The 22952-nt window shown below is 46.3% G+C and overlaps 1 protein-coding gene across 4 annotated transcripts in view; it reads right to left on the bottom strand.

Moving 5' to 3' along the window:
• APPBP2 (amyloid beta precursor protein binding protein 2) overlaps nucleotides 1-22952 on the bottom strand; it is a 1587742-nt gene that overhangs the window by 1015599 nt on the left and 549191 nt on the right. For all 4 annotated transcript variants that reach the window (XM_069615072.1, XM_069615071.1, XM_069615073.1 and 1 more), the window contains one exon: nucleotides 2688-2811. In XM_069615072.1, coding sequence (XP_069471173.1) covers nucleotides 2688-2811 — 124 coding nt within the window. The remainder of the gene's footprint in view (nucleotides 1-2687; nucleotides 2812-22952) is intronic.

Here is a 22952-nt window from a genome sequence, read left to right on the forward strand (position 1 = left end):
CTACTACTGCAAAAACAAAGCGCTGCGAGCTGCCCTTGGTATAAAAAAATCCGACCAGATCTCCAAAACTAGGAGGGAAGTACACTGCCATCCCGTTAAAGCAAGAATCATCTTTAAAACACTATTAGCCACAAATGTAGGACCAAAATGGCACCCTCTTACCTTAGCAACGCCATCACACATACTAAGGCCACCAGAATACTGAGATCCAACAACTGCACCAAACTCTTTGTCCCACGATTCAAATTCACCAGGGAAGAAAGGAGCAGTTTCCCAGTGATGCTGCCTAAAACCTGGAACTCCCTTCCACTCCATACCAGAAATGAGCCCTCCCACCAGCGATTCAAGAAATCCTTAAAAACCTGAATTTTCATCAAATACTAATTATTAGTACTTACCCTTGGCTGCCTGACGAACCATACAATCCTATGATACATCCCCATGCTAACTTACTTACCTTATCTGTGATGACTTTCATTGCTCTAATTTTTAACTGTTTCCATGTATTAAGCATATCACTGTAACCTACTATTCAAATGTACTACCCAGGAGGCATCGTATCTATATGCAACTAACCATCTCCTCAATTGTAACCAGAGATGTAAGATTTCTTTAACCTACGCTGTGATACCCCCGTCTGGGCGTATAACAAATGCTATAAATAACTATACAGTCCCTTGCCTCCTTGCAATTACAGAGAGCAGCGCTGCCCTGGCTTCACTGCTCGGAGCGTTGCTGCCCGTTTCCCCTCCCCACTCCTAGGCACTCTAGCCCCCTCCCCCTCCATATGCACTTCTCGTTCTCGCACGATCTGAATGACAGAACGTCTAGTGAGATTGCCTTGTCATCCATCTGTTTTCCCTCCCTTGTCTCTTCGCGCCTAGAAACACGTGTGTACAGGCGTGTTATGAATGACATATCATAGAACCTCCAAGAGACCACCCTACTAGGGGGGCCTAGTCTATGAGCTTTACTGGAATGTATTTATTTATTAACATTTATAAAGCGCGAAGCCGTCCTTAGCCCTGGTATGCAGAGGCCAGCTCGCTAGGTCGGCCTAGCTACATCCTCCAACTTAGAATGGTTACGTCCTCTGGCTCAGTTGGCCAATATTTGGCCTTTCAGGGTCCCTCTGTCTCAATTAGTTGTCTCTTAGCTTTTCCTCTGCATCAGTGACGGTAATTGGAGTCTTCATATTCAGCTGCAGGGCCAAGTTGGGCAGTTCGTCCATTTTTGGAGATATTATGGGTTTTATAGACTTTGTAATTCTGCTTCCCTCATTCTGTGCTGAAAAAGAAAAAAGTGAAAGCAGGCAAACAAAGGAGGAAGAACGGGTGATAGGTGCTGCGATGGGGAAAGATTATACAACATCCACTCTCAGCAACAGAAGTCCCTGGGACTCTGGTCCCTCCTGATACAACCATAACCGTCACTGTGGTCCAGGAAAACTTGACTAGGCCCCTGCTGTAGACCTGTCACACCAGATATTGCAAATTTGGGGAATCCTGAAAGCTTTGGACATTCCAAGCCCACTATTCAATGTCATTCAAATGTTACGTACTAGAAACGCTGGTTGGGGATTGTAGAAGATTATACAGAAGCTCTTTTAGTTGAGAGAAGTGTGGGGCAGAGCTGTGTTTTGGGTCTGGCATTATTTGATTTCTGTATCAATGCTACAGCTAAGGACCTTTAATATTTATCCAACGGTCACTACTACACTGTGGAAATCAGAGCAATATCCTCCTTTTTCAGGCAAACACTTTTTTGATTTCCCACAACCGCAGTGGTCTAGGACAGTTTGAAATGTTCATACAATAGGGTAAAAACAAAAAGGCATGGAAAACAATCTAACTTTACATCTATAAATAATGTATTAAGGAGTTTGCCTTTTGCAACTACCTGCGATTGGGATCATTTTTCAAGTTGTCCCTATTGTAATGATCATTTAAAAAAATAAAATACTCGAAAGGTGTTTTGCTGTCAATTGCTTTGCCTGCCCCTTTGGTAATGTAGTAGGGCTTTATAGAGCATACATTTGGGGCCATGGTGCATCACACCTACAAGGAATAATGCATTCCTAAAGCAGGCTTCTTGGTCTACAGTTAAATGGCCCAAATGCAGCAATACATTTGGAATTGGTCTGGGCTGGCATTTCACAGCTTAATGCATTCAACCCAACTGCATGCTGCCCGGGATTATGGTCCGGCTAGTTCTATATGAAATATAAATAAACCATGACAGATCTTTTTAATATGCAAGGTGGCACTAGCTTACCTGGGAATGAATTCATAGTAGCAATTTAATTTTTAACAGGTTCTCAACACACGTGTTTTTCCATTTATTTTAATGTATCTTAACGTTTACATTATTTTACATATGTTATTTTTAGGCATAGAACTAGCTAAGAGGGGAAATTGTGCACGTTATACAGTGAGTATTTCTGCAGATGACGTAGGCAAATAAGTAGCTAAACCACTCCTTAGGTCGTTGTAGGTGAGTAAATAAAATAAACGAGTTCAGAATTTGATGTTCGTGGACATAAGGAAAATGGGAGAGTTTTGTCCCAATACATTTCTGTAGGGTTGCAACCTGCAAAAGGAGATCAGAGTCTGCACTCCAAACAATAGGACAACTGTGCAAGAGAACAAATATCACAGAGGCTTTACACAGATGTGTGACAATCATACCTTACACAACACTCTACAGCACGAAACCAATGTAGCATTTCATCATGAAGTGTACATAACTGTAGGCAGGCGACAAAAACCTTCTCTGCATCACTATACCAGCCAGCATCAGACAGAAATCCGCCTGAAAATTAAAGAACAAGAATGTCAAAATCAATGTAATGACTAAAAGAATAAGTTTGAAAGATTCTGTAAATGAAACACATGCACAACAGTTATTTATTTTTTTTTTTTTAACTCTCACTATGTAGACGACACAAACATTTTTCACTATGTTCATCAACTCTATTGATTACTCTCCAGCATAGCCTGGCCCATTTACTTAAACCAGTTTGGTAAGAGGACAGACAGAAGGCCACTTCATGGTACAAATCACCTCAAGACAAAAGGGGATGGTCATTTTATTGTCTGCCTTGGAGGCAATTCGTACACATTTCTCACTGTAGACACCAATGGTGTAGAGCAGAAATAGAAGAAATTTGCCAAATGGAATGAGCAGTATGAAACGGCAGCATTTATGTGGATGAAGGACCTTTTGCTACAGACAGTTTTGGTTGGTGGTTCAGTTTATCACCTCCCCCTTGCACCACCCTACCTCTACTGCAAATGACTGAAGATATGGGGGTGGGGCAGGAAAATAAAAACTGTGACTTAGGTTATTGCTCAATATGAAAGGGAAAACTTGTATTCATTTCAACTATTCCACACGTCTATTCAGTTTTCCTTCCTTTTAGATACCCTGCCCTGCCCCTAACAATTCTTTTCTCATCGTCCCAAAAATTCTGGCGCATGTTGCCTGCAACAAAGATGAGCCACAGCAGCAATAGATCTAATTTCATCTGTGTTGTGGCATTGTTAGAAAGATGCGCAGTGTTCTGTGGTACTTAGCTATAATTCAAGCAAGTCCGTTTTTCAATATACCAGTTAAAATTGAACCGTATATTCTCTTTTTAATGAAACATGTAACTGGAAAGCACTTCAAATCTTTGTTTCTTTGGAGTAAACCATCTTTTTTTCCAGACTAACATTTTTTCCTGTTAAAATAGTCCATAGTATTCTTGGACAAAAACCTATTTTCAAATAACACACAAGTCACAGTTGTGGCTTACACCAAAGGTACTTGATTTTAAATGCATGCTTTGAAATATTCTGTGTGAATAACTGGGCCCAATTTGACACATGTAGATGTTAAAGCATCATACCAAATTTAAATGGCATTTACATGACCTCTAATTTTTAGAAAATCAAGGTGGGTATAATGGTGTAAGCACAGCAATACATAGGACCAATGTTCCCTCTAATTAGTTTTCTCTATGTGCGGAACTGGTTGGCTGTTGTGCGCACATTATTTTCCATGTGCGCAACTAATTAGGTAAGGCACTTTGTGAGCTACCGTCGCAGAAGAGAGTTTGGAATTTCCTCTTCCCAGCCACTGCAATTCTTTAAAAATATTACAACACTTTTTCCAAACACATAGGCTAAAATAAAATATGTCATATGTGATTATACAGAAAACTCTTCAACCAGTCCAAGACTTCAATATCTGCCACAGTACCTTCCAAACGTACTTCTGCACAGAGAAAAATGTCAGCCTCATTACGAGTTTGGCGGTAAGTGGTAAAGTTGGCGGTAATTCCATTACCACCAACTTTACCACTAGGCCAAATTACAATTTGGGGCCTGGAGTGGAGGATTTGGCTCCAGGAAAATCCAGTAGGTAAATCCTCCAACTCAACGCCGAAATCGTCTGAATTTCCATTGCAGTAATTCCGCAAAAAAAGCCACATTGAGTCCAATGGACTCAATATGAATGGGGAATTACACCACCTCCACCAGTTGTAATCTGGCAGAAATTCCTCCGGACCAAGGGGTGGTGACAGTAATTTGTTTGGGCGGTATTCTGGCGTATTTACGCCGGGATACCGCCCCAAGTCGTAATGAGGACTTGTATGTTTTATGCCACTGGAAAATCACTCATTTGTATTACAAAACATAAATATCTCTTGCCATAACTGATGTGGCTGTCAAGAAATGCAACAGAATACATTTGCCGATGGATTAATGGCAATTAAAAGCAATGTGTCAAAAACATGCTGAAAGGAGTTCAAGTTCCACTTTAATGGAGTAATGCAAGGGCCAGGAGAACATGCTTCTAATAATTTGTCTAAGGATAATTGCATCAGAATAACTGCTCTTTAGAATACGATGAGCAAAAATTCCTGTGCCTCTGCTTACTATCCACATTACGTTCTTCTGTGGGTAGCGAGAACACCAGCCTTAGAGCCAAGAGACATATGCACTATGCATTTTTACTCCCTAAAAAAAGGAAAATGTGCCTAACAAAAACGAGAAACAATGAACATATCATTGCTTCAACCCACAAAGCTCCGCTGATATTTTTTTGAATTAGTGACAAGTAGAGGAGTGGCATAGAAAGGAACTCTAATAATATTAATGCCTGATCTCAAAGGGAATTTGAAGGTGAAAGAACGTCTTTTAATAAGCAGAGGGAATCCTTCTTGCCAAATCTAATTACTTTTTTACTCCCTGAAAAATCATTTGACTCCAAGTAGAGAGCAAAATCTGATTAGAGCCCTGCTTGTACCCCCAGCAGTTGGGCATAGAAAGAAAAAGAAGGTGCTGTGGTCTAGATGGATACTAGAAATTCCTATCCTTTAGCAAACAGGCAACACATTTCCTTCAGTGTACTGCCGAAACGTCTGACTTAGTCTTTGAAATGTGCTGCTTTGTTCATTACCCGCAAGAAGTGACGCTTCCACCCATACCCTTCCCCAGCACCTGTGCTTGCCTCCAATACTAGTTGATAGAGCACTGTAAAAAGTGAGGGATTGTAGCAGTAAACACTCACTGGGATATTTGCAGACCCACAATACTTTGCAAACAAGGCATATTTAAATGCCTCAACATATGATGCGCATTTTGAGAATGTCATGACTCTGCATGTGCACAATTCTTTTGCAGTGCATACAAGATTGTTTGCAACATACCCCATCCTTATATCATTGTGTAGGATTACACAAGTGCTCAGTGAAACTGTTTTTGTATAGAAGCGAGTTACCATATAATATGTGATGGTCTATGCCAAAACGAACTGTGAACACTTGGAAACTATGCAGATTGTGTGAAAAGCATTCTCCCGTCTGAATATCTGGTGCCCTGATACTATGGACGAGTAATCCCATCCCAGGCATAGTCCATACCCATTATCCCTTGTAGGCTAAGTAAATGATATTGCTGTTTACTTATAGGGTAATGTTAGTAATGCTAAATTAGGAGACAATGAGCATCACATTTGTCTTTTCAACATGTTTAGAGGGCAAATTAGTATTTGAGTTTTATAATGCATTAACTTACAAGGGGGCCGTTTCAAAGCACTTGTGTGACATATGTACTAAGAAGAGGAAGTATGGGATTTGGTTACACATCCAAAAAGCCTGCTTACTTACAGTCAGTACCCGATATTTGAGCTGGTAGTTCGATTACATAGTGTGGGTGACGCTTTTGGTAAGGCACAATGAGTAACAAATTCTGGCGTGTGGATGTTATTCATGTTATAACAAACCTAAAACGTGGATGTAGGTACACGTCTGCTAACCTTTTGCAGAGGCAAGAGAGGAAAAGTCAAGGTTGTCCGGTAGTATCTTAATGTACTCTGGGGCAGAAGTTAGAGTCATAAAGTAAACGTGTGGTAGAGTCAGGTTTAGGAGTCATGGGTGGAGAGTGAACATTTTCGGTTAATGTGTGCAAGCATATCTTGGTTAGATTCTTCTGTTCATGGAGCCGGTTTTGATATTAGTTTTTAACCTCTTGTGTTGTATTTTGCTGTTAGGGATTTTAGTTGCATAGTAGTGTAATGCAAATTAGCAGAATATTAAGACTAGTTGCTTATTTTAAGAGAAAGAAAATGTAAGGTAATTGCTGTGGCTTGTGCCTTATTAAATCTTTTTGAATAGGTGAGAATTGTCTGTGTGCGCTGCTAAAAATCTTCTGAGTGGCACCCAGAAGGAAGCTGGGCAAGCGCACATGTGCACAGCTTAGAGGGAACATTGCATAGGACTAAGCATTCATTTTCATGAAAAATTGTCATCAGGAAACTGAATTCATGGCTTTTGCCCTTTAACTGCCGGTACTGCATTGATTTCCTATGGGAATTAGGCCAAGTCAATATTTACATCCAGAAGACAGATAAAGGGTTAAACAGATAATAGGTAAGTCTATAAAAATAGTTGCTGCATGTTAGCAGAAAGGGGCAGCTTTGTACGGATCACCCGGAATGTCAATTTCCCGGACAGAGGTAAGGAATTGAAGAGAGAATGTCCGATTTTGGAAGTACAAGGTGCTGGGAAATATAATGTCTTAGAGCCTAGACTATGAATCTAATAAAGGAGATGGTCAGAAAGACTGATGTCTTTGAAGGCCTTCTTCTGCAAACAAGCAGCCTTTCTCAGACCTAAATGCAACTAATCTTAAAAGTGGGGAGGGCTACAACAGTATATTATTTGCCCATTGTCGACATGTAAAAAGATGTTACCACTGTTCTATTGAAGACAGTAGAGGGAGATGATACCTTTAATCGTCAAATAAACTTGACAGGTTTCCACGCCCATTTAACCCGGTTGTCCCGCCCTAGCAGAAGTCCCGCTCCGGAAGTGATGTCATACGGGTGACCCGGAAGGCCCGCCCTAGCGGAGGGCCTGTCCCGGAAGTGATGTAGGGGTGTTTAACCGGAATATAGGCCCTAGTGGAGGTGTTCCCCTGGATGTGACATCACAGGTGCTATTAGGGAGGTTGCCTGGTGCCCCTAGGGCCCCAACTGGGGGGTAGCCCGGAAGGCCAAACATGTACCTGTAAGACTCACCTCTTTGAGGTTATGGGAATGTGTGTTGACCATTATGACCCAGATGTATCCCCAAAGACCTGGAGGTGTGGTGCAGTTTTTGCATGGTGGGGCACTCTGGAGATGATCTATGTGAGGTGTGATCTTTAGGGGGGTGAAAGGTGCATATATACAGATGGTGTTTGGCAGGAAGGTACAAGCCGTTCCTGAAGCCCCAGGGAAAATCCGCTTGTGCAGCGCCCGCGATGCCTGGATTCGTGGGTAGGTATACACAATGTTGAAGCTTTGCATATCCAATCTGTCATGCTTTGCTGAAGAGGGTGTTTAGGATTGAGTGCCAGGGTGTGTTTCTTTATAATAAGAACAGTCAAAAGAAAGGCATAACATCTATACTAAGATATTAATTTTTTTTTCTAAAAAAAGAAAATCTCTGTAAATAATATAAATATGCATACAAATATTTGTACTAAATCTAAATATTAATTTTATATGAATAATAATGGAGTGAAGGTGGTGGTTTAGTTCCGAGCACACTAGATTTGTGAAGCAATGCATGTGCTCTTTGAAAAGGCTAGGCCGTGGGGCCCTGAGGACAGAGCAGGACTCTGGACAGTGTGGAGATTCTACAGACACCTGCTAATGCAGGGCTCCAGCCTGCACAAACAGTGTAAGCCCAGGGGCTGCTGTTATTTATAGTTGCATCTGACCCCCCCCCCCGTCCCCACCACCCCCTTTTCCCCCCATTTGAAACAAGGCCATTCTGTTATCACTCATGTTACAGGAAGGGCTGGGCTTTCGTTTTCTCACTAAGTTTGTTTTTTAAAAAACAGATCTTAGCAACACGTGTGTCTTCTTGAAATATACGTGGAAGCATTCCTGAACTCAAAGTGAAACCGCAGAGCAGCGCACAGAATGTGCATATGCCTAAAGCCTTATGGGGAATTACTTAAATGGCAACAGATGGTGTGGCAGTTGTTGTTCAGGGGTATTTTCTCAGCAAACTGAAAATCCTGCCAATTTAGAAAAGTATAAATACATGGGGTGAAGGGTTGCCATACCTTTTCAGTCTGCATTTCCAGAATTCCCAATTTGCAGCCCTTGGGAAGCACACAGACTGTTGGAGACCATGCAGGATCAGGCAGAGCATGCAGTAAGTCTTTGTATACTCTTTGAACTGCTGTAACAGAAGATAGCTTTTTAAAATCCTAGCGAATTGTTTTATTTAATATTATTATAGCTGCAGTATCAAGTATGATGAACTAAACTTCAGAAACAAATGTGCCAGGTAATATTTTACACATTTTTAAATTATATATATATTATTGTTAGGTTACTGCGTTTTAAATCCCTGTTTGTATTTAAATTGTCTATAAGGGCCTAGGGCCCTTTTGTGTGGTGATTCTCAGCACAGTTTGAATTTTGTGTGAGTTGTGTGTTGTGCGCGTGCATTTTAAGGGAAACAGCATGTATAACACCAAGGCTGATTTTCCTAAAATGCCGGTCGCTTTCAAGCAGAGGCCCTGCGAAAGCAGCGCTAATGGTGCTGCATCCTGCCTCATCAGTTTTGTATCCCTGAGGATGCCATGAGCTAATGGCTGGGTCTCCCCAGGGCTTCATCCGTATGTATTTTAAAAACAGGATATCAGCCATGTGGGGAAGGCCCTGGTGATGCAGTGCGCTAATGGCGCTGCATCCAGCATCAAAAGATTTGTATTTAAAAAGGGGAGGCCCTGGGGATGCCATGAGCTAGTGGCACTGTCATGAGCCTGTATTTAAAAGTGTGGCAAGCCGCGTGTATCCCTATGGCTGCCCGCACTGATCGTGCAGGCAGCCATAGTAATACACAAGGCTTGCCGCGCTTTTAAATGCAGGCTGATGAGCCCCTAGTGTGCGCCGTGAACTAATGGCTCTCGCAGGGTCTCATCAGCATGTTTAAAATAAAAGACAGGCATCTGCTTTAAAATAAAAATGGGGCTTGTTGCATTTATTTTAATTGCAAAATGCCAGGTGAATCGACGTAGCCCGCCGATGCTCCCCCAATCATCGACATTAAAGGGATGGTCTAGTAAAAAATGTTATTTAAAAAATAGATAGGCAACATAAAAAAAAACTAGCATTCTCCGTTTTAAAACTTCCTATGTAAAATTTTGAGCTATTCAAGCTCAAAATTCGCAAAAGCAAGCACATGGGCGCAGCCATTTTGTGAAATGGAGGCCCTCCTGTGCTGGCTTTTGCTTTTGCGGCACTAATGAAGGAAAAGCCAGCCTGTTGTAGTAAACAAAGGCTACCGCTGGGTGGCTTTCCCTTCATTAGTGCTATAGGCGGAGGACGGGGACCAGAGACCAGAGCAGGAAAGCTGCAGCTGAATCTCGGTAAGTGCCATTTATTTTTTTTACAAAAAATAAGCACTAACCGCGTGTGTTTCTGCCTGCTGTGGCTATCACTTTGGGTCTCCGGTGCTCCCAGGGGAGCCCGAGAGCCCCAAATGGGAAAGCAGATTCAGGCAGAAACAACGCGGTTGTGTTGGAAAACGCTGCGGTTTTTCTTTCCAAGTTTCTCAGGCTCCTCCGAGCCGGAGGAGCCTGAGAAACTTGGAAAGAAAAACCGCAGCGTTTTCCAACACAATAACATTGTATTTATGTTTGCGGTCGCTTCAAAAGCGACCGCAAACATAAATACAACGTTTTGAAAGCTGCGGTTTTATTTCTAAGTTTTCCGGGCTCCTCCAGCCCGGAAAACTCAGAAAAAAAATGCAGCTAGTGCTTTTTTTTTGTAAAAAAAATAAATAGCACTTACAGAGATTCAGCTGCAGCTTTCCTGCTCTGGTCTCCGGTCCCCGTCCTCCGCCTACAGCACTAAAGAAGGGAAAGCCACCCAGCAGTAGCCTTTGTTTACTACAGCTGGCTGGCTTTTCCGTCATTAGTGCCGCAAAAGCAAAAGCCAACGCAGGAGGGCCTCCATTTCACAAAATGGCGGCGCCCATGTGCTTGCTTTAGCGAATTTTGAGCTTGAATAGCTCAAAATTTTACATAGGAAGTTTTAAAACGGAGAATGCTAGTATTTTTTTTATGTTGCCTATCTATTTTTTTAAATAAACATTTTTACTAGACCATCCCTTTAAGATAAATGAGGCAAGTCTCATTTATTCTAATGCGGATGTCGGGTGAACCGCGGCGGGCTGTGCTGCCGCAGTTTAACCGGCATCTGCTTTAAAATAAACAAGACTAGCCGCACTTATTTTGATACGGATGACTCTGGGGAGTAGCTGTGGGTTATGTCACTGTTTATTTTGATGAGGATGCAGGGGGGAAAAAGAGCCGGCTCAGCCCCCGTTAACCCTGCATTCCCATCAAAATAAACCAGAAACAGTGCAGCATTCCCAATACAATGTGTAGTGCCTCTATGAAATAAGGGTCCCCAGCAGCAAGCATCGAAGGTATAAATATGCTTTAAAATACAGAAGTTTCCCTCAGCTAATTGCAGCTTGGGAACCATTATTTCACAGGTGCCCTTCACATTGTATTGGGCATCCGTGAAATAAGGGGTCCCCACAGCTGCAATTAGCTGCGGGATACTTCTGTATTTTAAAGAATATTCATTTAGCAGCACTTGTCAAAACTACTAGCCTCAAAGTGAGTTAACACATCAAACTGTCCCACTTTGACCAGTGAATAAGTGACCCAGTGTCTCATGTTGTGCGACCATGTGTCTGTTGCCCTGTGATCGCTTATTGACAGTCTGTGGGGACAGCCGTTTATTGTTTAAATTATTCTAGCAGAGGAATATGCTGCACGGGCAACACGCTTGGACGCCATTTGTCTAAATTCTGAAACACTATCACAAACTTGACCGAAAAAGGAATTTATAATATCGAGACCTATGGTGTGTATTATAAGAACAGCCCAGGTGTTTCAGAGGCTATGAATGTATATTTTACTAGTTTTATTTTTAAGTGGTATTAATATTATTTGTAATTAGATTTTGATTTTATTTATACATTTTTCAAAAATATTGAATTTTTTCCTTTTACAATAATGTATGCTGTTTCTCTATTTTTAATTTGTTGCGGTGACAGATGACCATAATTTTGCCAAGACTGATGACACTGATACTCAAAATCTTGATGCTGGGGATTCTGAGACTGGGAGAAAGGCATCTGTCATTGTAGCAGATGATATATGATATGATATTTTATATATATAGCGCCTATACACAATGTGTTTCAAAGCGCTTCAAGGCAACAAAGGGAACAAGGGAAAATATGACATTCTTACAGGCCATGAACAGTAAGGATGTGAAATTAACTATCGTACTCGGCCTGACGACATTTCAGATAGTGCAAGTGCTAAGACAGAGTGGGAAGGAAATGGAAACAGACAGGCGACTACCGTACTAGGCCTGACGACATTTCTGGTAGAGCCGGAGGAAAACAAAAGGTGAGGGAGAGGGGTGCAGAAAGGGAGGGGAGGAACAAAACAAGTGACTATCGTACTAGGCCTGACAACGTTTCAGATAGTGCTGGAGGGAGGGAGGCAACAGTAAGGGGATAGGGGAGCGACAGACAAGGTTGCTTTCATCGTAGGTCCAAGGACAATTCTGATAGAGTAAGTGCATAGAAGAAAGGGGAGGGGATGGGAAAAGGGAGAGGGGAGGGGAGGGGAGGAGAGAACAGAGAGTAAGCAGTCAAAAAGAGTGGAGAAGCAAGAGAGGAGAGCGAATACAATTGCAGAAGTCAGTAGTAACACATAATGTTGCAAGCCAGGATAGAAGATGAAGATGGAACAGCATGATTCAGGGCCACCATGAGTACAAGATGCAAAGGAAGTCCAGCATGAGAGTTGAGAAAGGGTGACGCACCGTGAATCAATGAAGTCCATAAAAGTAAAATCCAGCATTGGCCACAAGACGGTGAAAGCAGAATGTATCAGGACAGACTCTTGTGTGCGGGAAGGGGGGGGTGCACAAGGGAACAACACGGGGGGACCAGAGAGGGTGGGGATGGCCTGTAGGGACAGAGGGAGTAACACATGTTGGTGCATGCTTACCTGCTGTCTTAGCAGAGGGTCGGACCCTGGATCCTCCTGGTCCGAACAGGCTCAAACAGCAATAGCCCTTTTCTTTGACTGCCCTTCACTTTGGATGCCCGGGCGAGAGACGCCCTTCATCTAAGAGTTAAGAGCAGGAAGGAAGAGGCAGGGCTAAGGTGGTGGGCGGGATTAGGCCAGGTGACCTAGATCCACTTACAGCTGCTCCCCAGCTGTAAAGGAAAAGAGGCTGGAGGGCTCCTTAAGTAGGGAAAAGAGCGGGAAGGCACCAGGTGGGCAGGGCTTGCTAAGTGGTGAAAAGGAGTGGCAAGCAGGAAGGCACCAGGTGGGCGGGGCTTGCTAAGTGGTGAAAAGGAGCAGCAAACAGGAAGGCACCAGGGAGTTAGTGGCCCTTAAGGGGAGGTCTGGGGCGTAATTTCATATAGTCTTACGTAGCAAGGGACGCAGACCATTCCGGCTCTGTGATAGGTTGAGGATGACCCGCAGGGATTGACCTATGATCACAGCGCTGGGCCCTGGTGGGTGAAACACAAGCCCAGGCTGGAGGTGGCAGTGAAGTGTGGGACTTCACCCCTAGCTATTGGCGTGTCCAGCAGCTTGGCACCCATGTTTACTAAGACATGTGTGTGTGTGGCGTGTTAGCTAAGAGCAAACGGTGGATGGACCTCGCCTGGGGAGGCAGCTGGGTCTAGCTGAGTGGGGGGATGACTGCAGCCCTAGAAAGTGGCGGTCTGGGAGGGTGGGGGGGTTGCCGGAAATGCAAGACTATGCTGAGCACTGGGCCATGCGCATCCAGAGAGAGTGGGCGAGGCGCTGGTGCTGTCAGAGCTGGGCACTTTTTGAGCACTCTGCCTGCACAGGTGCAGGCCTGGGGCACACCACGCCCTGCCGCCCCCCCCCCCGCATCAGCAAGCCAGGGGACAGAGTAATCTGCGCCATGAAACAGCAGGTTCTCAGGTCATCCATGGCAGCACTCCAAGTACACACCTCCGGACCCGGAGGAGACTAGTGCGTGACACAGGGGAGATCTTTCTAGTGTGCCCCCTGCCTTTGCAAGGTGGGGGCCGGTGTGTACCCCGGTACCATCCTCTCCACTGCATCGCACAATTCTCGAGGTGTGCTGAGCATGTTGCCAGCCATTAGGAGCCCCTGCTGCCTGCCCTTGTGCCACATCACCCATTGGTGCCCCCTTCTCCCAGACCCGTAGAGAATGCTTAGTGGCCCTTTAAGCAAGTGTCCCCGAGTACAGGGCATACAGGCAGACTGGCACGCATGCTGACACAGTGACACCTCTTCCAGGGCACAGTGGAGGCACTGCCAGGCCCACGGCTGTCCCACAAGGCTCTTTCCAGACCTGGCCCAGGCCAGCACAGCACATGGCGGTTGTCACTCTAGATATGTTAGTTAAAGGTCAACACTGTAAAACCTGATTTTATTTTTGGTACAGGTTGTTAACCAAGACTTGGGTGTTTGTCTTCATCTGCTTCAAATGCTTAACCATATTTTACACAGTGTGTATCCTTGGTGTAGGGCCTTTTGGTAAAAGTTTATTTTTTTAAATTTCAGATTCACGCTCTCAAGGATCAACACCCTGAAGCTGCACCATCGTTAAAGCGGAAACAACCTGCAGGGGATACGTATTGTACGTTTTTATGACTACACACGAACAAATCTTTTTTCCACAACCACACCCGTTAATATTTCGATGTTGTTCTGTAACGCCCTATGCAGAGCCTCTCATTTCATTATACAGTATTGCTTGGGCTAATTTTTTCCTCAGCTACGCCCTTTAATATTTCATTTGTTTTTGTAATCCCTGAGGCTTACCCTAGCATTTCATTGACAAGTATTGCTTGGACTATTTTTCTTTCTGTAGTAGCACATTAAAACTGTTTTTTCTTTTAAGTAATTTTAGAGGCTTGCGTCAGAGGAAGAAGTTATAGCGCAAGCAAACTCTGTGACCCCCACCCTCGCACACCCCGACTACAAGTCAGACGCATACACAACCCTGGTACAACACAAACAGAAGCCGGGGGTTTACATAAAGTTTTAAATAAAAGGAGATCATCTCTTAACAAGGGGCAGGGTCTCAAGGGATTGAAAACATTCATCAACAATGTGTTAATGTTCCCAACACCCATATACACCCGCCTGTTGAATCTTGCATACCTTTGCATACCACGCCTGTTCTAGACCCTTCGAATGTTACACCTACCCAGGAGACACTGCTCAGGGGTGACATTATAAAGGGCTACGAACATCCGATCAGGAGTTACAAAACCCTTTTAGCCGGAGCCTCTGGTAGCCACCGTCCGTGGTCACCCGGTTCTGGAGAGATCACACCACCACATGTGTTCTCACCAACGATCCCCAACATTGAGCTGCATGTTACTAATTCTGAAGATACAGAACGCCTGAGGGTTCACTCGAGCACCAGTGCCACCCTGGATTCTGAGCCGGTTATAATAATTACTGATTCACCCATAAAAGATGCGGTCATACTTCTTTCAGACTCCCCCTTAAAAATATAGCCGCCAGATTTTGTATACACTTCTGTTATGGTTTATAGTCATAAATTCGAATTCAATAAATAATAAATAATAATAATAATAATAATGTCGAAAGTCATAAAGTCGAAAAAAAACATTGGAAAAAAAAATAGAATCTTTTTTACTATGTTTTTTTATTTGAAATGGGGGGTTCCCCCACTAACCCCCCCCCTTTTTTTACCCCTTTTTTTTACTCGCGGAACCCAAAAAAAACAAAAAAAATTAAATGTTCTATTTTTTTTCTTCGACATTTTGTTTGACATTTTTGTAATTCGACTTTATTAATTCGACTTTATGACTGCCCACCTTCTGTTATCTGTGGATCAGGCTATGTCCCGTAACCCCTTGTATTAGCTACCGCGGGCCAAATGGTGTAAACAAACAGCGCCATACAACAGTCATTTATTGTACAGACCATAATATACAGACCTTGAAGTGCCCAAAGTCTAAGAATCTTAATAGACCAGACATCTGTGTAAAAACTCGAGACTCTAAAAGGGCTAGGGTTCAGCAATTATTTCGCCCACCAAGTTTAAAAAAACAGAGAAAGTAAAAAACATTTATTAGGGACGCGTAACAACGTTTGATTCTGACGCCGGGCCCGTAGATTGAAACACATCCTTGTTAAAAAAAATTAGCAGCTATGCGTAAGCGTGTTTGTAAGGCCAAATAAGTCCTTTTCACTAAGGAATCTAAAAATAGGGTCAACACCCCACCCAAAATAACCCCCAACTCTTAAAAATACACTAAAAAAAAGAAACAATTGTTTAAAAAATAACACCCTCAAACGCGGTTAATAAAACTGTGCTTGCCTGTAAAATATTTACCGGCACAGCGGTTAAAATGGTTTAGAACCCGCAGGCAGTGAAACATTTTTCTGCAACGCTTGAGAAAAGCAAAAGAGCAAGTTACTTTCTTACCTGGTAACGGTCTTTCGATGGGATGGTCCGACGACGTATTCCATATCTATGACATGTAATCACCACAGCTGTGCTGCTTCGGAAACTTTTTTCGGCGTCTGCGTCCTGCGTCGATGACGTCGATGCGCCGTCGTCGAGGACCTCCTCCGACGTCATCCGATGTGATAAGTAGGACGCACGACGCCCGTAGCCTCAGTTGTAGTTTTTTCCCCCAGAACGTGTGACACTAGCCAACTGCCTGTCAGACACAAAGCCTTGCGGAACGTAAGCTGCAATCGCAAAGAAATTCTGCAGCGGGGAAGGCAGGGTGGGAGCGATATGGAATACGTCGTCGGACCATCCCATCGAAAGAACGTTACCAGGTAAGAAAGTAACTTGTTCTTCAAGGGGATTGGGTCCTCCGACGTATTCCATATCTATGACAGACTCTCAAAGCAGTACCAGAGCAAGGAGGAGGGAAAGAATTTAGAATCAAAATTTAGAATAGCCAATCAAATAGCAGAGCAAAGGACCACCTTGCCAAAGGCCAGATCCTGTGCTCGGATGGAATCGAGGGAATAGTGACGTTCAAATGTATGTACTGAAGCCCAGGTGGCTGCATCACAGATGTTGCGAATAGGAACACCCCTCTGCAGGGCAGTAGATGCAGCCATACCCCTGGTAGAATGGGCCCGCAAGCCAGCCGGTGGATCCTTACCCGCCAAGCGGTAGCACTCCGCGATTGCCAAAATAATCCAGCGCGTCAAAGTCTGTTTCGTCACAGCTTGCCCTAAACGCTTTCCAGCGTAACCAATAAAGAGTTGATCGTCCACTCTGACCCGGGACATGCGTGAAACATAAAAGCTTGAAGCTCTCCTAGGATCAAGCCTATGGAGCCTCTCCTCTTCCTTACCAGGATGCGGAGGAGGATAGAATGCCGGAAGAACAACCTTCTGGGCCAAATGAAATTCCGTCACTACCTTCGGAAGAAAAGGAGGACGAACTCTAAGGACAACCCTGTCCTTGTGAAATACAGTGAAGGGTGGCTTAACTGAAAGTGCCTGTAACTCACTATCTCTGCGAGCGGAAGTAACCGCAACTACAAACACAGTTTTCAGAGTTAACAGCCTCAAAGGGCAAGAATGTAAAGGCTCAAACGGAGCACCCATAAGAAACTTAAGAACAAGGTTTAAATCCCAACCGGGCGCCAGGAAAGGTGACGGAGGGAACACATTAGTGAACCCGTTCAGAAACTGTGAAATTAAAGGGATTTTAAAGTAAGAACACTCTTCAGACGAGCGCTTAAAGATGGACAGCGCCGCCAGGTAACCTTTAATGGTACCCACTTGCAAGCCCCTGTGGGCCAAAGAAAGTAAAAAAGGACAGAACCATGTCACATGCAAAAGGATCCACATTCTGAACTCGGCACCAGTCGCAGAACTTACGCCAACGGCACAGAGACTTTGTTGCTGGCCTTCGGGCCGAAAGCAACACCTCCATCACGTCATCAGGGAGGTCCCAATCCTTATACCTCAACCTTTCAGAAGCCAAGCGTGAAGGTTGAGGGATCTGACCTCTGGATGGAGAACCTGACCCCCCTCCCGTGAGAGCAGATCGTCTCGGTAGGGAAGACGACGCAGAGGGCAGATGGACAAGTCGAGAAGGTCCGGGTACCACGTCCTCCGAGCCCACGCCGGAGCAATGAGGATCATCCGGGAACGGAACTTCCATAACCTCCGCAGCACTTGCGGGATGACGGGGACTGGAGGAAACGCGTACAGCAGTGGGAACGACCACTCCACCACGAACGCGTCTCCTAAGGCTCCTTTTGGAGGAAATTCCCGCGAGCAAAACCTTTCGCACTTCCGGTTGACACTGGAGGCGAAGAGATCCACTTGAGGGGTCCCCCAAAGGGCGAAGATCTCCAGGAGAATCTCCTGAGCCAACTCCCACTCGTGAGAGATCATGCTCTGCCTGCTCAGAGCGTCCGCCGTCACGTTTTCGTCTCCGGCCAGATGAACTGCCGAGATCGAAACTTCCTGCTGGATGGCCCAGAACTCGAGCTGCATCGCCTCCCTGCACAGAGGAAGTGACCCTGCCCCCTCCCCTTTTGGTTGAGGTAGTGCATGGCCACTGTGTTGTCCGTCAGGATAAGGACACTCTTTCCTTGCACAGTTGGCAGAAAAGCCTTCAGGGCTAGCCTGACGGCCCTCAGCTCCAACAGATTGATATGGAGTCTGGACTCCGACGGAGACCAACGACCGCTGACTGTCAGCCCGTTGGCATGAGCTCCCCAACCCGTGAGGGATGCATCCGTCACGATCGTCACCTCCGGCCAGGGAAGCCAAAATGGAGCCCCCTTCATCAAGTTGCCTGCGACGGCCCAAAACAGAAGGTATCGGGCTACCGAGGGCGGCACCTGAACCGGGTCCGACATCCTGCCGGAGGACTGCGACCATTGCGTCTTGAGCGCCCACTGCAAAGATCTCATCCGCAGGCGAGCCTCTGGCACCAGAAGAATGCAGGATGCCATGAGGCCGAGCAACCTCAAGAACTCGAACGCTGGGAGCGTCTGGGCATGCTGAAACTTGTGCACCATCTGCTGAACGTGAAGAGCCCTCACCTGGGGAGGAAAACACTGCGCCAGGGAAGTGTCGAGCACTGCTCCGATGTACTGGAGCCGCTGTGTTGGCGTCAAATGGGACTTCTTTAAATTGAGGGAGAAGCCCAGCCTGTGAAGGGAGCGGCAGGTGACGGACAGATGATCCAGGACTTGCTCGGGAGAGCTCCCCCTGATCAACCAATCGTCCAGGTCGGGGTAGACGTGAATCCCCCCCTTGCCTGAGATGCGCTGCCACCACCACCATGAGCTTGGTGAAAACCCTCGGGGCGGAGGTCAATCCGAACGGCAGGACCCGAAACTGAAAGTGCGAGTCGCCAACCGCGAACCTCAGGTACTTCTTGTGCTTGGGATGGATCGGCACATGGAAGTAAGCATCCTTGAGGTCGAGTGACACCAACCAGTCCTGAAGCTGAAGGGCCTGGAGGACTTGAGAGAGAGTAACCATCTTGAACTTGTCCTTCCCGAGGAGTTTGTTCAAAATGTGCAGGTCCATGATGGGTCTCAATCCCCCGTCTTTCTTCGAAATCAAAAAATAAGGGGAATACCATCCCTTGTTCCTCTCCCCTACAGGCACCAGTTCTATGGCGCCTTTCTCCAGCAGGGCTTGAATTTCCTGCGCAAGGAGCGGATCCGGACTCTGCAAAGAGAGGTTCCCCGGTGGATTGTCGCGAGGCCTGTGCCGAAAGGGAAGACAGTAGCCGTGGGTTATGATCTCCAGAACCCACACATCTGAAGTAATGGCTTGCCACTCTACAAGATGCTGCGCCAGCCTTCCCCCAACCGGCGAACCATGGGACATGGCCTCATGACTGAGAGGTAGCGGCTGCAGCGTTACCTGAGGGCAAAAAGGCAACTGCCCGAGCGGCCTTGGCACCACGGGTACCCTGTCCACCTCTGGTACCCCTGCGTTGGCCTCTTTGACTGCCAGCTCCTCTCGCTTTACTGAAGGACGAGTAATAGCGAAAGGAACCACCCCTCCACTGCTGTCCCCTAGGACGAAAAGGCGGAGGTTGGCGAACTGCAGCGCCCAACGACTTCGCTGCAGCTTTCGAGGTCTGCAACCTCTCAAGGCTCTCGTCAGCCTTGCTGCCAAAAAGGTGTTCACCGTCAAAGGGCATGTTGAGGAGCCGAGACTGCACATCAGGAGCAAACCCCAACTTACGCAACCACGCAAACCTGCGTATCACGGTGCTCGCCGCCATGGACATACTGACGCATTCAGCTAAATCCAAACCCGACTGAACGGACTCACACATGGCATCCTTACCATCCTGGACCATAGCAAGGAAACCATCCCATTCGTCCCCTTCGGGAATATGTTCAGCCGCTAACACAGAGTGTGTGTGAAACGAGACAAGGCACAAATGGAGTTGGCCGCCTGAAGCGCCATACCACCAGAAGAAAACACTTTCTTCGCCCAGCCATCAAAACGTTTGTCGTCCCTATCAGGAGGGATGGTAGGGTACGACGCCTGCTTTGCCGGGGCCGTGGCCGCCTGCACCACCAAACTCTCCGGAGTGGGGTGCCTGGTCAAGTAGCAGTGGTCGCTACTGGCTGGACGGTATTTTCGCGGCAAGGATCTGCCCACCGCCGGGAGACTCTCCGGAGCAGTCCAAGCCGCTGCCACCCTTCTCTGTAAAGCCATATGGAACGGCAGTACCGGATCAGTTGGGGGACCAACATCAAGGATGCCCGTCAGATCATCCTGCACAAACTCCCCTGGGGGAGCAGACCATCCCAAGTACTCAGAAACCCTAGCCATAAGGCGACGGTACGAGGAATTGGCATGAGAGCCAGGCTCAGGCCTACAAAACTCCACCTCCGGAGAGGTGTCCAGTCCACTGGCATCATGCAGTGACTGTCTCAAATCGTCAAACTGACTATGGCCCGAGACAATTTCATCTGGAACCTGACTAGGAACCAGGCCATCAGAATCCTCATCCGCCTCTGAAATATAGTCCAGGTGGCGAAAAGAAGGCACCCGAGAGTGCTTGCTCTTAACCAGAGCCTTCTTAGGGGGTTCTCCCGTGCCACGGGGTACCTCCGACACGAAAGGCGCCAATGGCGTCGAGCGAATCGGCGCCGGCATCGAGAGAACCGGCATCGGCGCCGAGAGGATCGGCGTCGAGGAAATCGGCGTCGACGTCAGATGCAGCGCCTCCAGCATCGGCGGCGTCGACATAGCCCTCGAAGCCGGAGCCCCGAGCGTGTCCCTCGACGACCTGAGCGTCGACGGCTTCGACGACTTCCTCGGAGCCGGAGCCTCGAGAAAGCCTGTCGACACCCTTGAAGCCTCAGACGTCGATGTCTTCCTCGAAGACCTCACAGGTGCACACGGTCTCGAACGCGTTGAGGACCGGGACCTGGAACGGGTACGTCGAGAACGAGTCTCCTTGTCCGAACGGGACTTCTCCCGTGACTCGTGCCGATCACTCTTACGAGCGGTGTCTCTCGACCTCTCACGACCGACCCCACTCGGGGGCACGGAAGGCTTAGTACCCTGCGACTCAAGAATCGCCAGCATTTTCTTCCAGAAGGAAGCCCATTCCTCCGGTGTCGCACGGCTGGTGGGGTAAGCGACGTGCCGGGCAGAGTCCTCCGAAGAGGACCTGGAAGACGACCGGTGTCGGCGCTTCCGAGAATGCCTTGAAGAGGCTGAGGAGTGGCGAGACCGACTCCTAGAAGGAGACCCACGAGAATTCCGACGATGACGCTGAGAGTCACCCCTCGAATCATCCGTCGAAAGCCCTGCAGACTTTGACTTCCTGGGCTTGGACACCCGACCTACCGACAACTTCTTCTTACGTTCGCGTAAGGCTTTGGACGTGAGCGACTGGCAGTCGATACAGTCATCCGTGTCGTGGGCCTCCCCGAGGCACCAGAGGCAGGCGTCTTGCGAGTCCGTCACCGACATCTTGGACCCACACTCCCCGCACTTCTTGAAACCCGGACGCGGGGTCGAAGACGAAGTAGAAGACATCTTCACACGAAGGATTTTCACAAAACGAACAGGTTTGAAGAACCGAGAAGAACAGAACTCTAAAGAGTCGAGGCGTGAACCGAGAATCACGAAGCAACACGTTCGCGGAAAAAACGGAACTTAGGCTACGGGCGTCGTGCGTCCTACTTATCACATCGGATGACGTCGGACATCGGAGGAGGTCCTCGACGACGGCGCATCGATCCAGGACGCAGACGCCGAAAAAAGTTTCCGAAGCAGCACAGCTGTGGTGATTACATGTCATAGATATGGAATACGTCGGAGGACCCAATCCCCTCTAAATTATTATCATGCAGCGTTCGCTGAAAGATTTAGAGATACAACCACAAAACACACCCCTGCTGTCCAAAATGGACAGTTGTTTTGGTATGGGAACATACCAGAGAGATCTACCAAAGTTTATAAGTGTTGAATACTATGAAGTGTTTCCGCTTTGTAAATTTAGATAAATTAAGATCTACTGGCCAAGGGTTATTGATGATAACCGAGGCAGTTGAAAGTCTCATCTCACAAATCCTTTAAACTGTCAACCTAATGATTTCGTCCAGATCTGTTTAGACAGTACGGTTTTAAACTGGCCTCTTTTAACCAGGCGTTCGTTTCGTCAGACCTTTGATGTTTTGGAGTTTCTAGAAAACATAGAAAACTATTGCAAAGTAAGGCAGAACTAGCCGTAACACAACCTTTGAGATTAGTGTCTGTGGTTGTTCGGTTCAGAGAGGGAGGCGTGTACAGACCCCTGAAGAAAACACTTTACAGCATGGATGTGGCCAAGAAGAAACTGTGGCTCTTGTAGTTTAACTATGGATCCTCGAACATATGTATGGCTGCAAGCATTATAAGTCTGCTGGAGGCTAGAACCGTTACCGACAGCTACATAAAGACAAAGGCTTTGGAGGTCCACAAAGTTCTGGGTATACCCCCCCGATATGATGGTTGGTTTTAACGAGTTGCATTTATATGAAGACTACTTCGAAGTACCTATCAAAATTCTGTATAATGAGGACAGGCTTTGGAAATACTTCCCAGTACGTGACACCATTAATAAGAACACCATATATATTTTACACCACGATCAGCACTGTTATGGGATCTTAAATCTTCAGGGTATCCTAGAAGGTCAAAATGTATGCCCTCATTGCCGTCACATACAGCAATAAGGTGGCTCACAAGTGCCACTGTAACATGTGTCAGAGAGACGGGTGCGTGGTGATCAGTGAATCAGGCTTTAAATGTCCCAAGGGTAAAACATTTGCCAGGTCCGAAGAACGTCTTCAAAAGCACATTGAG

Source organism: Ambystoma mexicanum, chromosome 9 (genome assembly GCF_040938575.1).
Source record: "Ambystoma mexicanum isolate Mex_15411 chromosome 9, UKY_AmexF1_1, whole genome shotgun sequence".
Classification (NCBI taxonomy): Eukaryota; Metazoa; Chordata; class Amphibia; order Caudata; family Ambystomatidae; genus Ambystoma; species Ambystoma mexicanum.